General features: G+C 39.4%; 1 protein-coding gene across 1 annotated transcript in view; it reads right to left on the bottom strand.

Annotated features, from left to right (window-relative positions):
* Positions 1–21,935: 21,935 nt before the first annotated feature.
* Positions 21,936–22,369, bottom strand: part of ntn2 (netrin 2) — a gene marked incomplete at both ends in the record, with an annotated part of 41,307 nt that continues 40,873 nt past the window's right edge. The window contains one exon of the mRNA XM_083903990.1: positions 21,936–22,321. Within this exon, the coding sequence (XP_083760116.1) occupies positions 21,936–22,321 (386 nt within the window). The remainder of the gene's footprint in view (positions 22,322–22,369) is intronic.

Raw genomic sequence — 22,369 nt, forward strand, 5'->3', positions numbered from 1 at the left:
TGAAAGAGAGCAGGACAGACACAGCAGTTGTCTGAGATGATGACGTGACGCCAGCACCGCTCTATCTTCTTATGGGGTGAGTTTTCATGAACGTCGTTAATCTACATAACGTTAGTGTTCAGTCACATACCGGGGTGTTTTTTCTTTTAATCATCCACAGTGCGTTTCAGAACGTTATGTGGCTGCATTGTTATTAACTAGCTTTCAGGGCTGGCACAAACATGTGCTGATGTGCTTGAATCATGTGTAAATGACACAGCTTTGTGTATGAAGTATTGACTGTGATGTTAATGATTTAGAGAACTAGCTGAGAGTTAGCACATCATCCGCTCATTCAGGAACAGACTGATCCATCCACACTACACCACAGAGCCACTTCAATGTATTTCAATGTATTACATAGTGCCTGCGGCGGCAAGGCAGTTAGATTTGATATTAGATACCTGATATCTGATCCTTCTCTCTTATGGATGGAAATATAGTGGTATGCAAAAGTTTGGGCACCCCTGTACATTTTCAGGATTTTCCTTTATAAATCATTGGTTGTTTGGATAATTATTTACAGAAAGTCTGCAATATCAGCAGATTCTGGAGAACAATGTCCAGGAATCAGTGACAAAGTTGAAGTTGTGTCGGGGCTGGATCTTTCAACAAGACAACGACCCTAAACACTGCTCAAAATCTACTAAGGTATTCATGCAGAGGAACAAATGCAACGTTCTGGAATGGCCATCTCTGTCCCCAGACCTGAATATTATTGAACATTTGTGGTGTGATTTAAAGCAGACTGTCCATGCTCGGAAACCATCAAACCTGACTGAACTGGAGATGTTTTGTAAAGAAGAATGGTCCAAAATATCTTCTGCTAGAATTCAGTGTCTAATTGGAAGCTATAGGAAGCGTTTAGAGGCTGTTATTTCTGCAAAAGGAGGATGCACAAATGTTTTCTTTTGTGGTGCCTAAATTTTTGCACATGCCTAATTTTGTTTAAATAATTCTTGCTCACTTTCTGTAAATCATATAAACTTCATTTCACTTCTCAAGTATCACTGTGTTTGTCTCCTATATGATATATTTAACTGAAATTTCTTATAACTTACAACCAATGATTTATAAAGGAAAATCATGAACATTTAAAGGGGTGCCCAAACTTTTGCATACCACTGTATGACTACACGAGTGTAAGGACAGTCAAGAAATTATAACAGAATAAGCCACCCCTTCCCAAATTTTTTTTTAAGTTATTTCATTTCAAATCTTAAGAGGATATTATGTCCAGTTTTTTATATATGTATTGTTCTGTGTAGCAGTGTAGCTCACAGCAATAGTATCTGTGCTCATACAGAGAGGTGTGGTTTCACTCACAGCTTAGACCAGGAGGGGGTTGTGCTATGTAAATGTGATGATTCTGTCTCTTCCCAGCTGAAAAATAAATGTGCTAAGTGTACTAAAATTTTGCATATTTTTGTGTACTTCAAGCCGCACTAATCATCATTATACTTCAAGTGTGTTCATGATTAGTTAACTTGAAGCATGCTATTTTGGAACAACTAATTTTGTACTAAATATATTTTAATTGTAATTAAATTGTAGAAAAGCTCAACTTGAAGTGTATTTAGTGTACTTTCATGTGCTAAAGTGGAACAACTTAAAGTATATTTTGTATACTTTAAGCATATGGCTTTATATGTGTTGAGTGGTGCTCTCAATTATTCTCACTTATTGATTGTTTATTGTTTATTGATTTATGTTTATTTGTCAGAACATTGATGTGATTATGATTTGATTGTGAAGGTGAAGCCACCTGTCAGGTGGGCGTGGTTGAATAAAAGAGCCCTCCTGCACGTAGCTGAGAGCAGTTGCTGTGCTGAGTGCCATGTGAGGCAAACTGAGCGTCTCTCGTCCTCCTTCCTTCTCCTCCGCGTTCGGTGCCGACTAAGTGGGTTTTTACAGCAGTAGCCGCTGTATGGCTACTCTGCCAACAGGTTATGGGCCCAGAGAACCCAGGTGAATCAAGTGAAAAGTTTTGCAGCATGTTCCCACCGACGTACAGGTGATGATAGCATGCTGTGAGCACCATGAGCGGACGGGCTGCAGAGAAGAAGAGCAGTCTCGGTAGCCGCTGGTCGCGACTCCTGTTTGACGGAGAAGAAAATAATTATGAGTTATGGGAGGTGAAGTTTTTGGGCCATCTCCGGTTGCAGGGGTTAAAAGACATTATCTTAACAGAGCCCACAACCGAAGAAGCAGATGAGTTGCTTGAAGACGCAGAAAAGAATGCGGAAGCATATGCGGAGCTCATCCAGTTTCTTGATGATAAGAGCTTGTCGCTGGTGATGCGCGATGCTGCCGATGACGGGCGGGAGGCCCTGCAGATCCTGAGAAACTACTATCAAGGCAGAGGAAAGCCACGCATCATTAGCCTCTACACAGAACTGACTTAACTGCAGAAGTCAGACAGTGAAACTGTGACTGAGTACGTGATCCGGGCAGAGACGGCAATCACAGCGCTAAGAAATGCCGGTGAGACATTAAGTGACGGACTATTGGTTGCAATGGTATTGAAAGGTTTGCCGGAGTCCTTTAAACCATTTACAATCCATGTCACACAACGAGATGAGACGATGCAATTCTCTGAATTCAAAACAAAGCTACGAAGCTACGAGGACACAGAGAAGATGCGGGCTGCAGATGACAACGTGATGAACGTGCAGCAGCGGAGAGCGAGACCCGCCGGAGCAGGTGACCGGGGAGCTGAGAGAACCGCCGCGGAAGTGGTGTGCTTCAGATGCGGCCTGAGGGGACACCTGGCCAGAGGCTGCCAGCGCAGACTGTGGTGCAGCCACTGCAAGAGCACCACACACCGGGACACGACCTGCAGGCGGAAACAGCGTGGGAACCGAGACGACGCACGAAAGGCCTCCGGGGAGACAGAGGACCAGGAGGACAAGGAGTACTTCTTCCGAGTGAGCGAGGGAGCAGCAGACGTCGACGTGAGGGGCCTGATGGTTGACTGCGGGGCAACCTCGCACATCGTCACAGACCTGGCGAAGTTCAAGAGGTTTGATGACGGGTTCCAGGCCAAGTCACACCACGTGGAGCTGGCGGACGGCACGCGGTGCAAGGGCGTCGCAGAGCGCCGAGGTGATGCAGAAGTCTGTCTGATCGACAGTAAAGGAAGACACCTGAACACAACACTGAGGCAGGCGCTGTACATCCCATCCTATCCACAAGACATTCTGTCTGTGAAAGCAGCTACTGCAAATGGAGCCACCGTGGTCTTCAAGAAGGGGAAGGACGTTCTGATCCACAGAGACGGTACCAAATTTCACATACACGTACACGATAGACTTTATTATTTCCACACATTGAACAATGATGATGATGAAGGTGATGATGATCAATGCAAGGGGTGTCATGATATGCAATTTTGGGGCACTGTAATTATGACATTCAGAAGTTACAAGATGTTGTGGATGGTATGAAAATCAAGGGTTCCACACAGAAACCTCCACATTGTGAAGTGTGCACTCAAGGGAAGTTTTTCCAAACTAGAAACAGAGACCCTGATGTAAGAGCTAAGACCCCTCTAGAACTGGTACACACAGACTTGGCAGGGCCAATTCACCCAGAGTCTAGAGATGGTTACAGATATGCACTTTCATTCACTGATGATTTTTCCAGTACGGTGTTTGTGTATTTCTTGAAGAACAAAAGTGACACTGTTCTAGCTACAGAGAAGTTTTTGGCCGATACTGCCCCATACGGCAAAGTGAAATGTTTCAGATCTGATAATGGTACAGAATTTACAGGTAAAGATTACCAGACATTGCTTATTAAAAATGTGATCAAACATCAGACATCAGCACCTTACTCTCCTCACCAAAATGGTACTGCTGAGCGCAATTGGCGCACACTTTTTGACATGGCAAGGTGCATGCTAATTGAAAGTGGTCTGCCGAAACAACTATGGACCTATGCAGTCCAAACTGCTGCTGTGGTCAGGAATAGGTGCTTCAACAGACGCACAGGGCAGACACCAGTCCAGATGTTGACAGGAAGACGACCCAATTTGTCTAGAATGCAGAGGTTCGGGTCAGAGTGTTTTGCTTATAAACGAGACAAAAGAAAACTTGATCCAAGGTCTGAAAAATGTGTTTTCATTGGGTATGATAAAAACAGTCCTGCATACATGGTCTACTTACCTGTCAGTAAGAAAGTGCAGAAGCACAGGTTGGTAAAGTTTGTGACTAAATCTGGTGTAGAGCAACAAACACAGACTCATTTTACACCTGAAGATGATGACTTCATAAAACCTAGATCTAGAAGTCCAGATCATGTGATAGAACAGAAAGCTGAAGTCAGCCATCACCAACCACAAAGAGTTGAAGTCAAGTGTGAACCTGAGTCAAGCCGTTATCCTTCCAGAGAGAGAAGGAGGCCAGACAGATACACTGATCTAGCCCAGAGTAACATTGATTATTGTTACCGTGTGATATGTAACCTACCTGTGTCGTTTACAGAAGCTGTAACCTCAGACAAATCAAAAGAGTGGGTGAAAGCCATGGATGAGGAAATGCATTCACTTAAAGAGAACAACACATTTACACTGACCAATTTGCCTGAGGGTAAGAAAGCAGTGGGGGGTAGATGGGTGTATGCTATTAAAACTGATGTTGATGGATCTGAGAAATACAAGGCCCGATATGTTGCCAAAGGGTACAGTCAAAAGATGGGTGTGGATTATGAGGAGACATTTTCTCCTACAGCTAACATGACTAGTGTTAGAGTTTTGGTGCAGAAAGCAGCACAAGAAAATTTGATCTTACACCAGATGGATGTGAAAACTGCCTACTTAAATGCACCCATAGACTGTGAGATCTACATGGAACAGCCAGAAGGGTACGAGGTGAGATCTCACACAGACAAGAAGTTAGTCTGCAAACTAGAGAGGTCATTGTATGGGCTCAAACAATCGGGCAGGAATTGGAATAAGTTGTTACATGACCATTTGACACAGAATGAGTTTCTCCAAAACCAAGCTGACCACTGTGTTTACACACGAGAAAGAGAACATGAGAAGGTCATTATGGTAATTTGGGTTGATGACTTGTTAATTGCAGCAAGTGATGAGAATGCTATGAAGGTTACAAAAGACATGCTTGCAGCAAGGTTCAAAATGAAGGACCTAGGCAAACTGAGAAGTTTTTTGGGTATTGATTTCGAACAATGTAATAACTGTGTAACAATGTCTCAATCAAAATATGTTGAAGATTCTGGTAAGGTTTAACATGCAAGATTGCAAACCTAGGTCAACACCTTGTGAACAGAAACTGAACTACACAGATGATGCTGCATTACTGAGTGATGTTTCAATGTACAGAGAAGCAGTGGGTAGTCTGATTTATCTAACTGTTTGTACAAGACCTGATTTAAGCTTCATTGTAAGTAAACTGTCACAGTATTTCAACGAACCTACTGTTGAACATTTTTGTACAGTTAAACATGTGCTAAGATATCTGAAAGGTACAGGTGATAAGAAGTTGTGTTATGGTAAGAGTAATGAAAACCTGGGTATACAAGCCTACAGTGATGCAGACTGGGCTGGTGATGTAAAAGATCGTTGTAGTACAACCGGGTATTGTGTAACTTTATCTCAGGGTGGCACTTTAGTGTCATGGAAGACCAAAAAGCAGCCCACTGTAGCACTGTCCACTTGTGAAGCGGAGTATATTGCTCTTGCTACTACCATCCAAGAGTGTCTGTACCTCACACAACTGTTAGATGGCATTGATAAACATGTGTATATGCTACCTATAGTTTTTGAGGATAACCAGGGCACAATTGCTTTAGCTAAGAATCCTGTTAAAAGACAGCGATGTAAACATGTGGATATTAAATACCACTTCATTCGGTCCACTGTAACTGATGGTAAACTGTCATTAGAGTACTGTCCAACTGAGCAGATGGTTGCAGATCTTATGACCAAGCCTGCAACAAAATTTAAGTTAGCAAGATTTGCTGAATTTATGTTTGGGTATAACTGAAAGAAAATAGACTGTATTGATGTTTTCTGACTGAATGTAAATGAAATGTTTTTTTTTGTAATGTGAGAGCAAGTGGGGGTGTTGAGTGGTGCTCTCAATTATTCTCACTTATTGATTGTTTATTGTTTATTGATTTATGTTTATTTGTCAGAACATTGATGTGATTATGATTTGATTGTGAAGGTGAAGCCACCTGTCAGGTGGGCGTGGTTGAATAAAAGAGCCCTCCTGCACGCAGCTGAGAGCAGTTGCTGTGCTGAGTGCCATGTGAGGCAAACTGAGCGTCTCTCGTCCTCCTTCCTTCTCCTCCGCGTTCGGTGCCGACTAAGTGGGTTTTTACAGCAGTAGCCGCTGTATGGCTACTCTGCCAACAATATGTACGCTTAATTAGTAAAGTAAAAGTGTACTTTGTATGTATTATAAGTAAATTATAAATTATTTGTTAGTGTCTTAAAAATATATAAGTTGCATACTTTTAATATATTCTTACTGTGCTACTAATATGCTTAATTATACTTTTGGCTCATTCCAATGACTAAAAAAGCATACTTTGCAGTTAAGTCAGTACACTATAGCATATACTTTGCTATAACTTTCTACCTTGCACATACTTGCAAATGTATTACCAGTATAATAAAGGCTGAAAGACTTGTGGGACTACTTCCAGGTGAAAAAATATACTTTAATATATTTGTAGCATATTCTAATTAAAATAGTACATTGTAAATACAAAAAACTTGTACTATCTCTATTCAGTCACACAACAAATGTATGAACATTTACATTATGGCTTTTAAACATTTTCAAACATTGTAGAAATAGGTCCATTTAAGGCAGCAGACCTAAACATTATTCAAAATTTGAGAGAAAACTGGGAAATAGTGCACAATGTAAAACAACATTCCTTATCATTGCACGCCTAACCCCTCCCACCATACAGAAACACACACAAAACATTATGTTCCTTTTTTTTGGCTGAACTGCTCATTGTTACACTTTCGTCTGATGGCCGCACGCACATCAGAGACACTTGTCTGTGGAAACTCCAGAAGAACAGCATCTGTTGACCAAATAGACAAGACACAATGGAAGTCACACAGCATATTCGCAGTATTTTGAACAGTACATCAAAGGGATATTCTAGAAAGGAGGGTTGACAAATTTGAATCCTAACCCTGAACTGATATTGATATTCGAAGTGTAGCCGGACTGAGAATATTGTTCAGATAAATTACAGACTGATAAGTAGTACCGTTGAATCTAAATAATCCCCCTGTTGTAAAACTATTTGAATTATTTCTGCTTAAACATGATGCTGTTGAGAAGAGTAGGACAGGCCCTGTCCGACAGCTCTGTCAGACTCAGGGTTTCGTCAAGTAAACCTGCCAGTGACCAGGTTAGGTTCCCAGAGTCAGTTACAATGGTGAAGGACACATGAGTTTTCCCTCATCTCAGGGTTCACTTACGTTTTCACATAACCTGCTTTCTGGAATACCCCTCTGGAAACTCTGAGAAATTTTATCAGTATGTTATACCAATACTGCTACCAGTAAATAGGATGCATTTATGTATTTAATAATTACTGGTGGTCAGTTTCCATATGATGTAGCTGCTATTGAAATCACAGAAGCTTTAAAATACACTACATGTAACTCAAAACAATTACATACCTGTAATAGCCTGTACTTTGTCAACATCCAGCTGTGTTTTTGGAGGCCCCCCCTTCCCAGACTTTCCAGTTAGGGTGGATTGTGCAAGGCCCTCCTTTGTGAATACCAGGACAGCCAGCTCCTGGGCAAAAATGGTCATGCGAGATCTATTCAGACGCAGGAAGGCCCTCTTTGAAACAGTCACTGTGCTGCCTGCCAAGGTGTGCTGCATGGGAGAGAAAGAGAGGATAAATAGGACAGATTATCTCTCCGTACTTATGAGGAATGAACAGACGAACATTATAACATCATACATTCAAAAATGTTAATTCAATTTTACACACATATATACATACACACATACTGTATATATCTATGTATATATAATATATAACTGTCAAATAATTAATACATATGTTCATACCTCAATTATAACATACCATTTCAATTTCACTGTCCACAGAAGATAATGACGCTGCAGATGAAGGGGTCCCCCTAAACGACGACATCAACGCCCGGACACACTCCACACACTCCCTCATTAATTTAATCATTTCTGGCAGGTCTAGATGAATGTATTAAAAAGTGGGAAAACATTTGGTTTGTTAGTTCATAAAAGTAATGATACAAGCTCAGTACAGGACACTAAACAATGTGGAAACGGCCTGAATCATTGTTTAATAAACATACTGTGTTCTGACATGTCATCCCCTGTAATTCCAATCTGAACACCCACCTTGAAGGGATGACATGATTTCATTCATTCCAGGTGCCATGCCATGGCCAGTATTATTATCTGTCAGCTTCTCCAAGAGAGAATGAGAGATCAGAATCACATTAAACTTCATTAAGGTACAATAGACTTACATATTTACAGAACCTGATGTGAGGAATCGTGGGAGGAAATAGCAGCAGATATAATGTTGTGTTAATTTTGGATGCTAGAGATTGTGAATAGTTTATGCTTGTTTTTCTGGATCCCAACAAACACAACAAACACTGTAGTTTGTACTATATAAATATCGTTATTTTTTTATTATTATTTTAAGCCCTTATCTGTTATTAGTGACAATATGTTTAAACACACGCGTGTGCATGCACATGCTTTTGACTTCTATACTTTATTTCTCAAAGGAAATACAGTATGTTTAAAGGACTAATCCACACTACTGTGTACTGTTGAATATATTAAATAAAAGTAAATGAGATACATTATGCTTAGGTGGCATGCACATGACAACCTAAAGGAGTTTATATGTGAAAATAAGATGTGTAACAATTGTGAGATTAAGTTTTCCATGCAGTTGGGTGTAAGATCTCTGACCTTTGCCTGACCTATTCATTCAATATAATATAATAATATAAAATTCAATACAAAATGTACTTGCCATTCTCTGGGCTGAGGAGAAACCCAACTCTTCATCTGAGGCATGGTCTTGAAACTTTAAAAAGTGAAAAGAGAAAATAGCAATACAATAGAGAAAGATTTTTTGTCTGAGAGTACACAACAGCTCGGAAAGAAGTATGACTTACAATGTCATGCCGTTGTGGACTCCCTATGCATGTTGAGTCATCAGAACTTGATGCCATGGGTAAAAGCACACGTCTTGCTGCCTTGTTGATCTTTGCTCGCTTTCCCTAAAGAAAAACATTTATATGTTAAAAGCAGAAAAACAATTAGTTATATCCGGAAATTTGACTTGTACTAGAAACAATATTTAATTAGAAAAAATATATAAACACAGCAGTTGATGTTGGCATTAACTAAAATTGTAGCGTTTTTAAAAACTAAAATGGGCAAACTCCCTAAATAATTAACACAAAGAAACATGCAAAATAGGTGATTCACAGAAGACCTTTTAGTGAAGTGTCTGGAACACAGAGGAACACCACTTACCCCATGAACATGTTGTGGAGATTCATTCTCAGAACTGGAGAGGTGATCCTGTGTGTCCAGGGCTCTCTTTTGAGACAGGGAAGCCTTCAGGTTTTCTAACACCTGCTCCCTGGCCGCCTCTTTAATCCTGGTTTGCTTTGCCTGTCAAAAATATTTATGACATGTGTGAATGATAGCTTTGTGTAATCAATTTCACATTTTAGATGTCTTCTTATTCAAAGTTCCATTAATTATCTCACCAACCCTCTTTAAATGAAAATGCATGTTGTAGATTAATCTATCTGTAGACCTAACTCTGGCAGCTACAACAACAAAAAACATCTACATCGAGATGTAGATGTTTTTTATTTTTTTTACAGGGGTAAATGATTTGAGTTTTGTCTAGGCCTCTACCAGAAAGCACCTGGATGTGTAGCTAGCCAAGGTATTGGAGACAGCATGTCAGCTAGTGCAGCATTAAGGAATGTTGCGTGCACTCACCTGTATAGTCATTTTAGGCTTCACTACGTCGGTTTCACACAATTTCTTTTTCATGCGCACACCCCTGCTTTCCTCCTCGGCCCAGATATCCTTACCGAGAAGGAATAAATTCTTCTTCGGCACAAGGTCTTTGTATGAATCTGATATAACGAAAGTACAAAAAATAGGTTTAGCCTAGACATTTTTCCTAACAACGACCAAATTAAATAGTTCGCTGCTAGCTAGCTAACCGAAAAGTACCGTATGTTACAACGTAAGTTACCGTATTCTCCATACTTGCCTCCAAATAACAGCACCTTGGCAGGCACCGTCCTGTTTGGTTCTTTTCTCGTGGGCCATTTTATTTCAATCCAGTTCGCGTCGTCATCAAGGTCCGGTCGGGATGTCACTTGGGTGAACTGGTCGCTACCAAGAATGAGCGACGTACTTTCCACTTTAAGTGTTTTATCGAACAAGTAGTAGACGGCGAATCTGAACATTTTTTCCTCCTAACCTGCAAACCTGCTTTCACGCAACTGACCCGACCTCGCTCAGATGTAACGGATGGCGGATGAGAACGTCCGCAGCTCTGATTGGCTGAAATTGAACAACGAATCTGATGCACTTGATTGGTCAGACACCGTCATAATACAGTTACCATAACTATACAAATCATCATGGCAGCAAAAAGAAACGTGAAGAGACATTTGAATTCTGCCGAGACTCAACCAGAGACGCCAAGAACAACAAAATACAGAAGACTTCAACAGAACCAGGTAAAGAAAAAAAAATAAATTGGTGAAATGCGAAAATTTTAATTTTAAAACTAATTACTGCTAAAGCACTTGCTGTTCAGGTATTACCTTTGTGTTTACTGTACTCACAGAAAAAGAGAAAATTGTTCTACAAGAGATTTCTCGGTACATCTTCAGTTCCAAGAACATCCCTTTACAGAAGAAAAGTTACTGAAAAGGTAAGTTCAAGAGAAATAAATGCTACAGTCATAAATGTATTTTTATACTCCAACGTTCAACCACACTGAAGCTGCACTTAATACCTCTATTTTTTTTATTCAGATTTGTCTTACAGAGCATAGTAATGCAGATACTTACCAAGAAGGGGATAGAGGGAGACATGAGGACAGAGAGGAAGATGATGGAAGTGGACAAGAGGACAGAGTGGAAGATGATGGAAGTGGACGAGAGGACAGAGAGGAAGATGATGGAAGTGGACGAGAGGACAGAGAGGAAGATGATGGAAGTGGACGAGAGGACAGAGAGGAAGATGATGGAAGTGGACAAGAGGACAGAGAGGAAGATGATGGAAGTGGACAAGAACACAGAGCACAAGAGAGGAGCCAAGCCGGAAATCATGATTCAAATCAATGGAAGGTACTACCATTTAATTACAGATCATCTGTATATTGGTTATTTTACATTACATGTAAGCGACATCTCTCTCTCTTAATAGGACAACACTGTCATTATAAGTTTGGCTTATGTTTCCTATTGTATTTTAGGTATGAATGTGAGCAATCTTGTCTTTTACTGTATTACAGAAACACCCTGATGACGATCCTGTATACCCAGGTGCTCCCCTCACAAAAGGACAGTCTGCTCTTACTCATGTCATATGTACTGAGGCACAATTTGACATAATAATAACACAACTCTTAAAAAAAGAAATAATTCAGTTGTACAGTTAAATGATGGAACATTCTGCAAAGTTATGACCCTGGTGGCTTTTACATCTGATGATGGGGCCTCATCCACATCCACCAACTTCTGTATTTTAGTAAAAGAGCTTGCCAAGAGTGGAAGAAAGGTGTGTAGAGATGCTCAGTTAAATATATCTTCTACATTTATAGATGAGGTGTCTCACACCCATAATGTATTTGCTGTGCATCCCCAATCACTCAAGCGTAAATGTGTAATGGTTAAGTCCAAGGACAAAATGTATGTCATTCCACTTCCCAACAATGTTGAAAGAGACTAAAACTTTACAGACATCAATGCCAAACTGACCCCTACATATCAGTCCTATATGCATGAATACTGTCAGCGACTTTTTGATCCGTACACTCTTCAATTGATCTTGTTTGCAGTAGCCCTGCTTTTTCTTCCTTAAACAATACCAATTAAATGTTCTTTTTTGAACACTTGTGACAATGTTAACACAGTGAGTGAACTTCTTTTTTTGCTTATAATTTAGCCACTAAACTTTTAACAATTGCAATATAGGTGATGCTATCTGTTAAATCATAATGTAGCACTTCACTAACTTTAAACCACTTGCTTTTCAGCAGGACACACATTTTGTGTACCTGTAGTTTTGAAGTGTGCAATTAATGTTTTGTTTAATGTCATTTTGTGTGTAAGATGTATCATATTTTTTGTCAAACTGATTAAACATTTCAGAACAGCTGCAATAATTGCTATCTGTGTACTTTACACACAACACACTAAAACTTAATATTACAGCGTTGATATTAAAACGTGTACTTTTGAATTGTGCTTTCAGTGTATGTTACAATGACAATTTTGAGCATACAATTTAAAATATATCAAAAATATGTGTAAAAACAAATTTCCAATAAGTACACTTTAGAAAGTACACATAACTTTCACTTCAAGTATATTTTAGTATAATATATTTATATGCAAGTGCAATATAGTATAATTATTTTAAAGTATATTAAAAGTGTTTGCGTGAAAGTGTGATGCTAGTATACTTTTTATATATTTACAAAAAGTACAATTTGTGTAAGTACATTTTCAACATACTATTGGAAATATAAATATATTTGAAATACAATTAAGTACATTTTTTTTTCACTTGGGTTGGCTCTCAGAAGGTGTAAATCTTGAGGCTAAAATTCTCCCTAAAGCAGTTTGAGGAGTGCCTACAAATTTTTTCTCTTCAAATATTATGTGTTGGACATTGTTGGAAAGCTTAGAAATCACACTCTCAGAATCTGCGAATAACTCAAAATGTCCCTCGGTAGACTTGTGACCTGGGGCCAATTCCTATCTAAACCCTCAATCTTAACCCTCAAGCTCAACCCTTATCTTAACTGGCCCTCAAAACCAAGTGTTGAGGGTTACTTTGTCACTTAGAAATGGGACACCCCTTAAATGCAGATACGTCTTCAGACTGCGGGGGGCAGAATAACGAGAAAGCTGCGTCCAGTCTGTCAACTCCAAAAAAGAAGAAGAAGAACACATTTAGGTCACAATTATTTTATTTCAGTCAAGTTATTAGGTTGTCAGTTAGTTATAAGATGATACTCCACGGACATATTCAGCTGACAGTTACCACACACCACGGCTTATTGAAGGGTAAACGATAGCAAACGATCTCGTGTGCGCATCGGCCGGCTATTGACAAAAGATCGTAAAATAAAAATAAATGTTACGCAACAATGATGTCAGTAATCCATAATATGGGCGCAAACTAAGATAATACTATGGTTTTCATAATTTTTATATCTCTATTAACAAAGAAAATACTTGGGTTACTCTATACAAAAAAGACCAATTTACACAATCAAAAGCTTTTTCTGCATCTAGTCCCACTAAAACTGCTTCTAGATCATGTTCTCGTGTGTAATGTCCTTCTAATACTATCCTGAGTTTGTCTTCCTTGAATGAAACCCATCTGGTCAAGACTAATAATTTGCGGTAACAATCCTTCTACCCGTTTGGTTAGTATATGGGTAAAGATTTTATAATCCTGGTTCAGTACACTTACTGGTCCATAATTACCGCAATCAGATTATCCTTCCCCTTTTCATTTCTGGGTTCTTCAAGAACCCAGTTAAAGGTGGACTGCAATATGGGGACCAAAGAACCCTCCATTACTTTGTAGTATTCGGAAGGGAACCCGTCTGGGCCTGGAGCCTTATTTGATTTTAGGTGTGAGATGGCTGACCAAATTTCTTTCTCTGTTATTTTAGCTATGAGATTCCGACTTTGTTCACAATTCAATTTAGGCAGCCGAATCCTCTGAAAGAAGTCTTCCATATTCTCTACATCAATTTGAGGTTGGGAGTATAATGTATTACAATATTTTTTATAACATAACAATCTTGTATTTCTTTTAGTGTGTAAGTAAGTAGTGTGTAAGTAAGTATAGTGTAGTGTAAGTATTAGTGATAGGATTTTTAATTTTATAAATTGAATTCTCCGCTTGTTGTTTTTTTTAGCCTATAAACTAAAAGTTTACTGGCTTTCCCTCCCCCTTCATAGTATTTTTGTTTTGTAAAAATGTACTTCTTTTGTATATCTTTTGTATATATCTCATTTATTTCATTCTTTTTCTTCCTAAGTAGCTCTCTAAGTTTTTGATCATTTGTATCCTTGTGGTTCCAAATGTTTTAATTCCCCTTCCAATTGAACCAATTCTTTTTGCCTTACTCTTTTTAGGTGAGCACTGTATCCAATTATTTTACCATGAAGCACTGCTTTACATGCATCCCATAACATTGGAGGGGAAACTTCCCCATTGTCATTCTGCTCCAAGTAATCAGCAATATTCTTCTTAATTTGTTCCTTCATCTGATTCAGTACAGAAGTATTTAACCTCCGTAAAGTGTCTCTCCGATATCGATCAATATTTAGTTTTAAATAAATAGGGCTATGATCTGAAAGGTCCATGCTCCCCACATCGCAACCACGAACCCTGTATAGATCTTTAGCAATGGCAAGAAAATAATCAATCCTCGAGTACGCCAAATGTGGGTTAGAATAAAAAGTGTAGTCCCTTCTTGAAGGATTCAACTCTCTCCAGATATCAATTAACCCGATCTCTCTCATAGCCAGATTTTTTTTTTTGTTCATCATCTTAGGCTGGGCTTTATGTGGATTTGAGTCCAGTTTGGGATTCAATCTAATGTTAAGATATCCCCCACATATTAGAACCCCTCTCAGCTGTTGTCAAATCAAATATCTGTTTAAAAAACTTCCAGTCAGAATTACGACACTGGCAGTTTCATTGACATAAATACTTGCTTTTGAGGAATGGATTATCCATTTTGAGCAAGTGACATGTTTTTGCAGGTTATCCACTAGGTTTTGCAGTTTGCACTCATTGTTTTGAGAAATGCACTAACTGCTGTGCAAATGTTAATAGTGATGTGAGAAAAAACACCAAATCCACTGAGAAAAACTGTAATCATTTGCAAAGATGTACTAAGACATTTGCAATTTGAATGAGAAATTAAATTCTGTTGTGAACAATTGACAAGTGGTTTGGAGGTCTGTCCATGTTATTTTGAGAATGTAATTTCTTTTTCAAGAAATGAAACCAAAAGAGAAAAGCTGTAATTGGGGTAGCTGGAGTTGACACAGACTCAGATCAGGGGCCTTATTTATCAAACGTCTTAGAGAGCCATTTTACACTTAAAGGGGAAATAAGTAGTTTATAGTGCCATCTAGAGGAGAGGCTGAAATTTACAACAAAGACCTGCTGCTCTGCTCACCCCCTCCCTTCCCTGAGCGCTACGGTGTCCTCAGCCGGTCAAATGTCGTCCTCGTCGTCTTTCTCCGTGTCAGCAGATGAGGTTCGTGAGGCGAGGGAGAGGGCGAGCTACAGCGGCCGTAGCAGACGAAGCGGAGAGAGAGGAGGCGGGACTTCCGCTACAAGTAAAGATACGCTTGTTTTGTTCTCTCGCGTTTGTCCTTACAGGCTCCGGTAGAAACATGGCGTCTCGCTGCTAACAGTGGCTATGCAACCGCGGTCATGTTATTTAACATGACTTTTTGAAACACTACGAAAATGAAACAAAAACTATTATTCAGCGACTAGACAATGCAGGAGCACATAATATGTATAAAAAAGTGGATTTTGGGTTATATAAACCCATAAATACTACATATTGTACCTTTAAGTCCTGAGAATTTGTGAAATTTAGTCCTACTCTCAAACTTAAGAATAAATGCTATTTATCAACTTTCTTAAGTCTAAGAAACACTCCTACTCTTCCAGGGCCCGTATTTATCAAGCGTCTTAGAATTGCTCCAAGAACCCTGCTAAGAGTAGACTTATGAGTAAAAAAATTATTCGCTGAAAGTTGCACTTAAAAGTTAGTTATCAAGCGTCTTATTCACACTTTCAGCGAAGTGTAGGACGTGCGTGTGTTCATTGCGGCCGCTGCTGTTAATTGATCTAATGTGTTTTACTATGAGACGAATGTGCGCGTGTCAAAATAGCAACAATCATGCAAGCACGATGATGAGAACCCACCAGCAAAAACATAAATCGGCGCCCCTGCCGTTTGATCAGCTGCTCAAAGCCAGGACATCCTTCTCACCTCAGTGCCATCCCCTGCTGGCAACTCCTAACCACTTGAGACACCTCTGGAGGTCTCTTAAATATCTGGGAGAGTAGGAGTGATTCTTAGACTTAAGAAAGTTGATGAATAGCTTTTATTCTTAAGTTTGAGAGTAGGACTAAATTTCACAAATTCTCAGGACTTAAGTGTAAAACTAACTCTAAGACGCTTGATAAATACGGCCCCAGATATTTAAGAGACCTCCAGAGGTGTCTTAAGTGGTTAGGAGTTGCCAGCATGGGATTATTATTTGGTACATCCTTCTCGCACTGAGGCGAGAAGGATGTCCTAGCTTTGTTTGATGACGAGCAGGTCATTGAACGGCATTTATGTTTTTGCTGGTGGGTTCTCATCATCGTGCCTGCATGATTGTTGCTATTTTGACAAGCACACATTCGTCTCATAGTAAAACACATAAGATCAATTAACAGCAGCGGCTGCAATGAACGCACGCACACGGACACAATCTCTTTCACAAAAAGAGTCTACACACTGGTGATGCATATGAGGATTTTAATCTCAATTATGCAACCCTAACGCAAAAGACTCAGATGAAGAAAAAAGGAAAAAGAAAAATCTACAACCCAACACCACAGCCTGGATTGAACAGCATAGCTACCGTAACCGTAAAGTTTAAGGTAATAACAGCCTACCAACTCAACAGCAACTTCACTCATTAATTAATCAAAACCTGATGTTAATGATACTGTCAATGATCATAACTGGTTTAAATGACACAAATGTAGGTTAAATCTAAAGTGTTACTAACTACACACAAGGAAATAAATAATTATAACCACCAAAACTACAGCAAAAAGGCTCAAATAAACGCAAATCATGGACCAAATCCGCAATTCAAAACCATTCCGACACATCCTTTAAAACATAGTACCACAGTAGGCTATAACAAATATTTAATTTGTCGTTTTGTCACTCACCATTAGTTTTAATTGGTGAGTAATGTGTTTCCTATAGTGGTGCGTCTTATAAACTGGTCTGCGATTATTTCCAGGCTGTTATTCCTTGACAATGTCTTGTGACAGTTCAGTATTGCAGGGTGGTTCAGCCTTGGCCCATTGTGGACCGCATATAGGTTCTCTGACATCACAATGCAACCCGTTGATAGGTAGTGGTCATTAACATATCAATGACAAGCTTGGCTGGAACATGTGAGTGCTCAACAATCTCCGTGGGTGCTCGGCGATATTTCTTTATTCTTAGACAAGGGATTCCCTTCCGTGATTGGTCATTTCTATGGACACGGAAGTGACGTCACCTAAAATTCAGTTTACGCCACATACTGTCGTAATTCAGCTCTGAGAGTGACACTTAAGATTCAGTCCTACACTTCGCTGAAAGTGTGAGTAAGACGCTTGATTACTAACTTTTAAGTTCAGCTTTCAGCAAAAAAAATTTTGACTCATAAGTCAACTCTTAGCAGGGTTCTTAGTAGTAATTCTAAGACGCTTGATAAATATGGCCCCAGATTTCTAGGATGCTTGAAATTGATTAAGGGTCTGTGACAGTTTGGTAGGGTGTCAGAGAATCTCTGTGGGCTGTGACTTTGAATATTTTCTATTTTGGTGACAGGTGTTTGTTGTGTGTGTGTGTGTGTGTGTGTGTGTGTGTGTGTGTGTGTCTGTGTGCTTAATTTCAGAAATTGTGAGAACTCTGTTCATTGAGGTTTCTACATTGCTGCAGCTCAGGCTAACACTTCTACAAAGAGACAGATCACCAAGACAACACATAGCTCATTAACTTATAATTTATTTTTTTTTTACCTTTGAGAAAACAGTGGTTCGTTGCCTCAGATAACATGTACAAGGAAGACTGTGATTTAAAAAAAAAAAAAATGAAGGTAGTTTTTGTCCAAGGGCAATAATATAACAAGGTGGTGGTTTGTTTTAATAGGTCCTGTTGTACCTCTATGGGAAAATAAGAGGGTCCCATCAGCCCGTGTCACTTTTTTTTTTCCAAAATCACAATTTTGGCAGCTGTTGTCTGGAAACAACATCAAGCCAACAGGAATACATTCTCAGTAATATCTGAAACACATCTGATGCTCACAGAAGCATGTGCTCCTGGTTTCTACATCCATATCCACATCATCTGGTTTGTTCATCCATACACGTGAGCCATCAAAGAACCCATTACAAAAAGACAACATAAGAGGCAGATGCAGTTCAGTACATATTTACAACAATACAAACATGTCAAGACCTATTAAAAAGGCAAATGTGTAAATGTGACACAAAACCAGGAAATCCAAATGTATTTTATTATTACAAAACCATCCTCTTAAAACACAGGCCTTAAGAGGACAGCACTCTTAACCCTCCATACATTGGGTTCTTGTGCATATCATGTGTTTACTTGGGTAGGTAATTAGAGACACATTCAAGAACACAGCTGTTAATGCCATGATTGCTAAAAAGGAGGGGTGCAGCTTGGTCCACTACCAAGACACTAAGCTTGTTAATGTAAAGCAACAAGACAGCTGTACCTACAAGACTCACTAAATAGCTTTCACAAGGCATTGCAACCATCCCCCCGAACATCTGGCATTCTCCTACGTCTTATCTTTATTCCAACATTCATGGTGTGCACTTTAAAACAAACAGTGTATAGGAAGTAAAAAAAGTCAAGGACAATTCCATTTTGGGCATCAAAAAAGTTGAACGCCAGAGAGGCCACATGGTCATGTAATTTGACGATCAATCATATAATGTAACACTATACTCACACCTAGGCCGGGAGACTGTTTGTACTGACACCATCTGTCTGAAAGGCTACTCGTGACAGTGTTTGGTTCTGCATTTTTGTTAAATCCCATTGGTGAGAACAGTGTCCTGGGCACAATGTTGTAAATACTTCAAACATTTGTTTTGTCTGTTAATCCATTAAAGCAGGGGTTCTCAAAGTTTTGATACCTGAGGGCCAATTTAGGAACCCAACATTGGACTGAGGGCCGCCAAAGGAAAAAAAACCCAGAAAGAAATCCCATTTGTAATCCTTTTAATGACCAGATTGCAGTTCTACAGTTTAGCGTTAAGTAATATAAGAGTTAATATAATGTAATTTAAGCGTTAATATAATAACGCTTTATAATTTACTGGGTAATTACCCAGTATTTTGGCCATTGTTCTTACCTTCTAATTACAGGTTAATACCAAGTAACACATTTCTGTTACCATATATTTACTGGGTGAATAACAAGTAATTGGGGGCTGTAGCTACCTGCTTATTACCCAATAATACACTAAAATTCACCATATAGAAACCAGGTAAATACCCAGTATTTTTGTTTACACTTATTGGTCTGTATCCAGTAATGTCCAATAAATTTAACAAGCTTAGTACCTCCTGGATTAAAACTATCAACTGTAATTCATTGTGGGCCGCCAGAAATGCGCTTTGAGAACCAATGCATTAAAGTCAATCACCAGAAATGATGGGGTGAGGAGACAACTCATTTAAAAATGTCCTCCTAAAGCAGACATAATAATTAAACAAGTAGCAGTCCTACGTATTATAGCATCATCTGTAATGGTGTTCACTTTCTGAGGCTTTGTGATATTTCATAAAACACAATCAGACTCCACACTTGTGTGAGAGTATTCTTCACAGTTTGACATACATTCACATCAGATGTGACAACGGGATGTACAGTGCAGTGCTGTATATTACACCATTAAGGAGATTTTTGGCGGCCTCATTCTGTCACTTATCTGACACTGAAGACAAAACATGCTAAATGTTCTAGGTGCTAAGGGTAGTTTGGGAATGGACAGAGCAGTGAAAAACCAAACATACCACTGCATCAAAGGAGCATAACCACAAGCTAGCAAGACATGCCAGTCGACACACTCACTGCTGCACAAGCTTGATGAGCCCCACAAAACGGTGTGTTTATCCTGTTCTCTTTTTAAATAAATTACAATGTGCTTCACAGGTAGATAAAACAACCATATAGCTCTGACCTTTCATTAGCTCTTAAATGAATTTCAAAATTGACAATACTTATTTGGTACAGGGTGATGAGATTTAATTCAGGTAAGCAAGTAGGGGAAGATGACCAAAGATGCTTTTCTTTGGATTTTCATGCTCATGTTGGGTTTAGTCATTTCTCTACTAACTGCAATGTTTTGATAGACCAGCAAAAACCACAAACACGCAAACATAGCAAAGCACATGAGGAATGAAATATGATCCTTTTTTGTCAATATACAATCAGTAAACACGGAAAATGTCCCAGACTCATTCATTTTGTCAAAATATACTAAAAACATGTCCATGTTGTTTATGTTACTTTGTTTTCATTTTACTGCATTAAAGGTAAATCTTTTTCAATCACTTATTTTGGCAAACAAAAGTCTGCCATTAAAGAGACACGTTAAAATTGTTCAAGACATTTAAAAAAAAAAGAAAAGAAAAGACAGTGGTCACATAACAACATCTGGAAGGACACTGTACAGCCAAAGACATTTCCCATGAAGCAAACAGTCTCCCTGGAAATATTGTTCTGAAATCCCAGCCATTTGTCCACATCACTTAATCTTTCTTCCAGAAAAAAGTGACAAGCAATGAATCATGATGGTTATGCATGACTTTATAGAGCACACAGAAGGACTAGACAAAAAGTTCTAAAGGCCTGGAATGTGGCTCACACAATCTCCCTGTTTTGGTGGTGTACAGGGCAAAATGCCAAAATGTGTGTCTTTATTCAAATACGTGTGTACCTAACTGTATAAATGTATATATAGAGTGAGAAAAGAAATATTATGTATGATGACATCAAATACTTGATATAACAGCCTGTATGAGAAGTATTTTCAATCAGGCTATCGAGTGGCAGCAGCAGTGGTGTGGAGACTGAGGTTTGCTGTGGGACATTTATCTACATGGTTCCTCATAGGACAAGAGTTTTTTGTTGTTAGATTCAGTCGAGGTTACAGCAGAGACCTTGAGCAAGCTGGCCCATTGTTATTAAAACTTTGACACCAAATGTTGAGGAGTTGTCAGGTGCAGCAAGTCAACTTATCCAGGTTTGTTTCAGTAGCTGAGCTGAGGTTTTTCGCTTAGCCAGTCTCTGATGTGACAATGTTGAATAAAATACTCACTGAAGTATAAGAACTTAGAGGAGTGGTAATTTTACACATGATTATTGAAACAAATACCAGGAGGCCTTCATTCATGACAGGAGGATTAGGCTGAAAGTCATTGTAGGAGGTGAGTGGACATGACTGCTTCTGTCATTGAAGAGAGGAATGACATCTGATTTTGTCTCCACTTCATACCCTTTTTAATGGTCCCTTTTTAAGGCAAACCAATGGACACATATACAAGTGGCATAAACAAAACTTTAAAAATAACAAGTAAAATAATTATACACTATACACAAAATAAGGTCCTTAAAAAGGACAGGGTACAAACAGTCTTGCAGTGTTCCACTGATCAGGAAGGAGAACAGATTTCGAGAAGGTAGTGGGATTAGTGGATCAGAGTTTATGAAGGTGGTTGATGGGGAGGTAGGGATGGAGGCTGCTTTCCAATCATGCTTTACTGCACTTCCCCTTCTTCTCTTTGCGCTGAAACTTCCTCAGACGTCTCGTCCACACATCCCTCCATTGGATGACCAGGCTGTTCTTATCAGCCACCAGGCCCAGATGCTCTGTCCCTGGAGTGGTGGTTCCACTCCCAGGGCCAACACCTTGACCCGCCCCCTTGCCTGTTCCACCGTCGCTGCCTCCCATCACCAAGAATCGTTTGCTCATCTGGATCTTGGGACATTTGCAGGCTAGGTCCTTCATGTGTACCCACAGGATGTTGTCGCCTCGTTTCAAAGGCTCGCCACGACTCTTGTACACAGATGCCACGCTAACCGAGAATTTGGCCCAGTCTCCCACTGTCTCCATGTCAAGCACATTCACTTGGACTGCTGTGAAGACATTCAGAAAGGCAAAACTAAGGTCAACACTCCGAATGC

The sequence above is a fragment of the Microchirus variegatus genome (assembly GCF_963457635.1).
Source record: "Microchirus variegatus genome assembly, chromosome: 17".
Taxonomy (NCBI): domain Eukaryota; kingdom Metazoa; phylum Chordata; class Actinopteri; order Pleuronectiformes; family Soleidae; genus Microchirus; species Microchirus variegatus.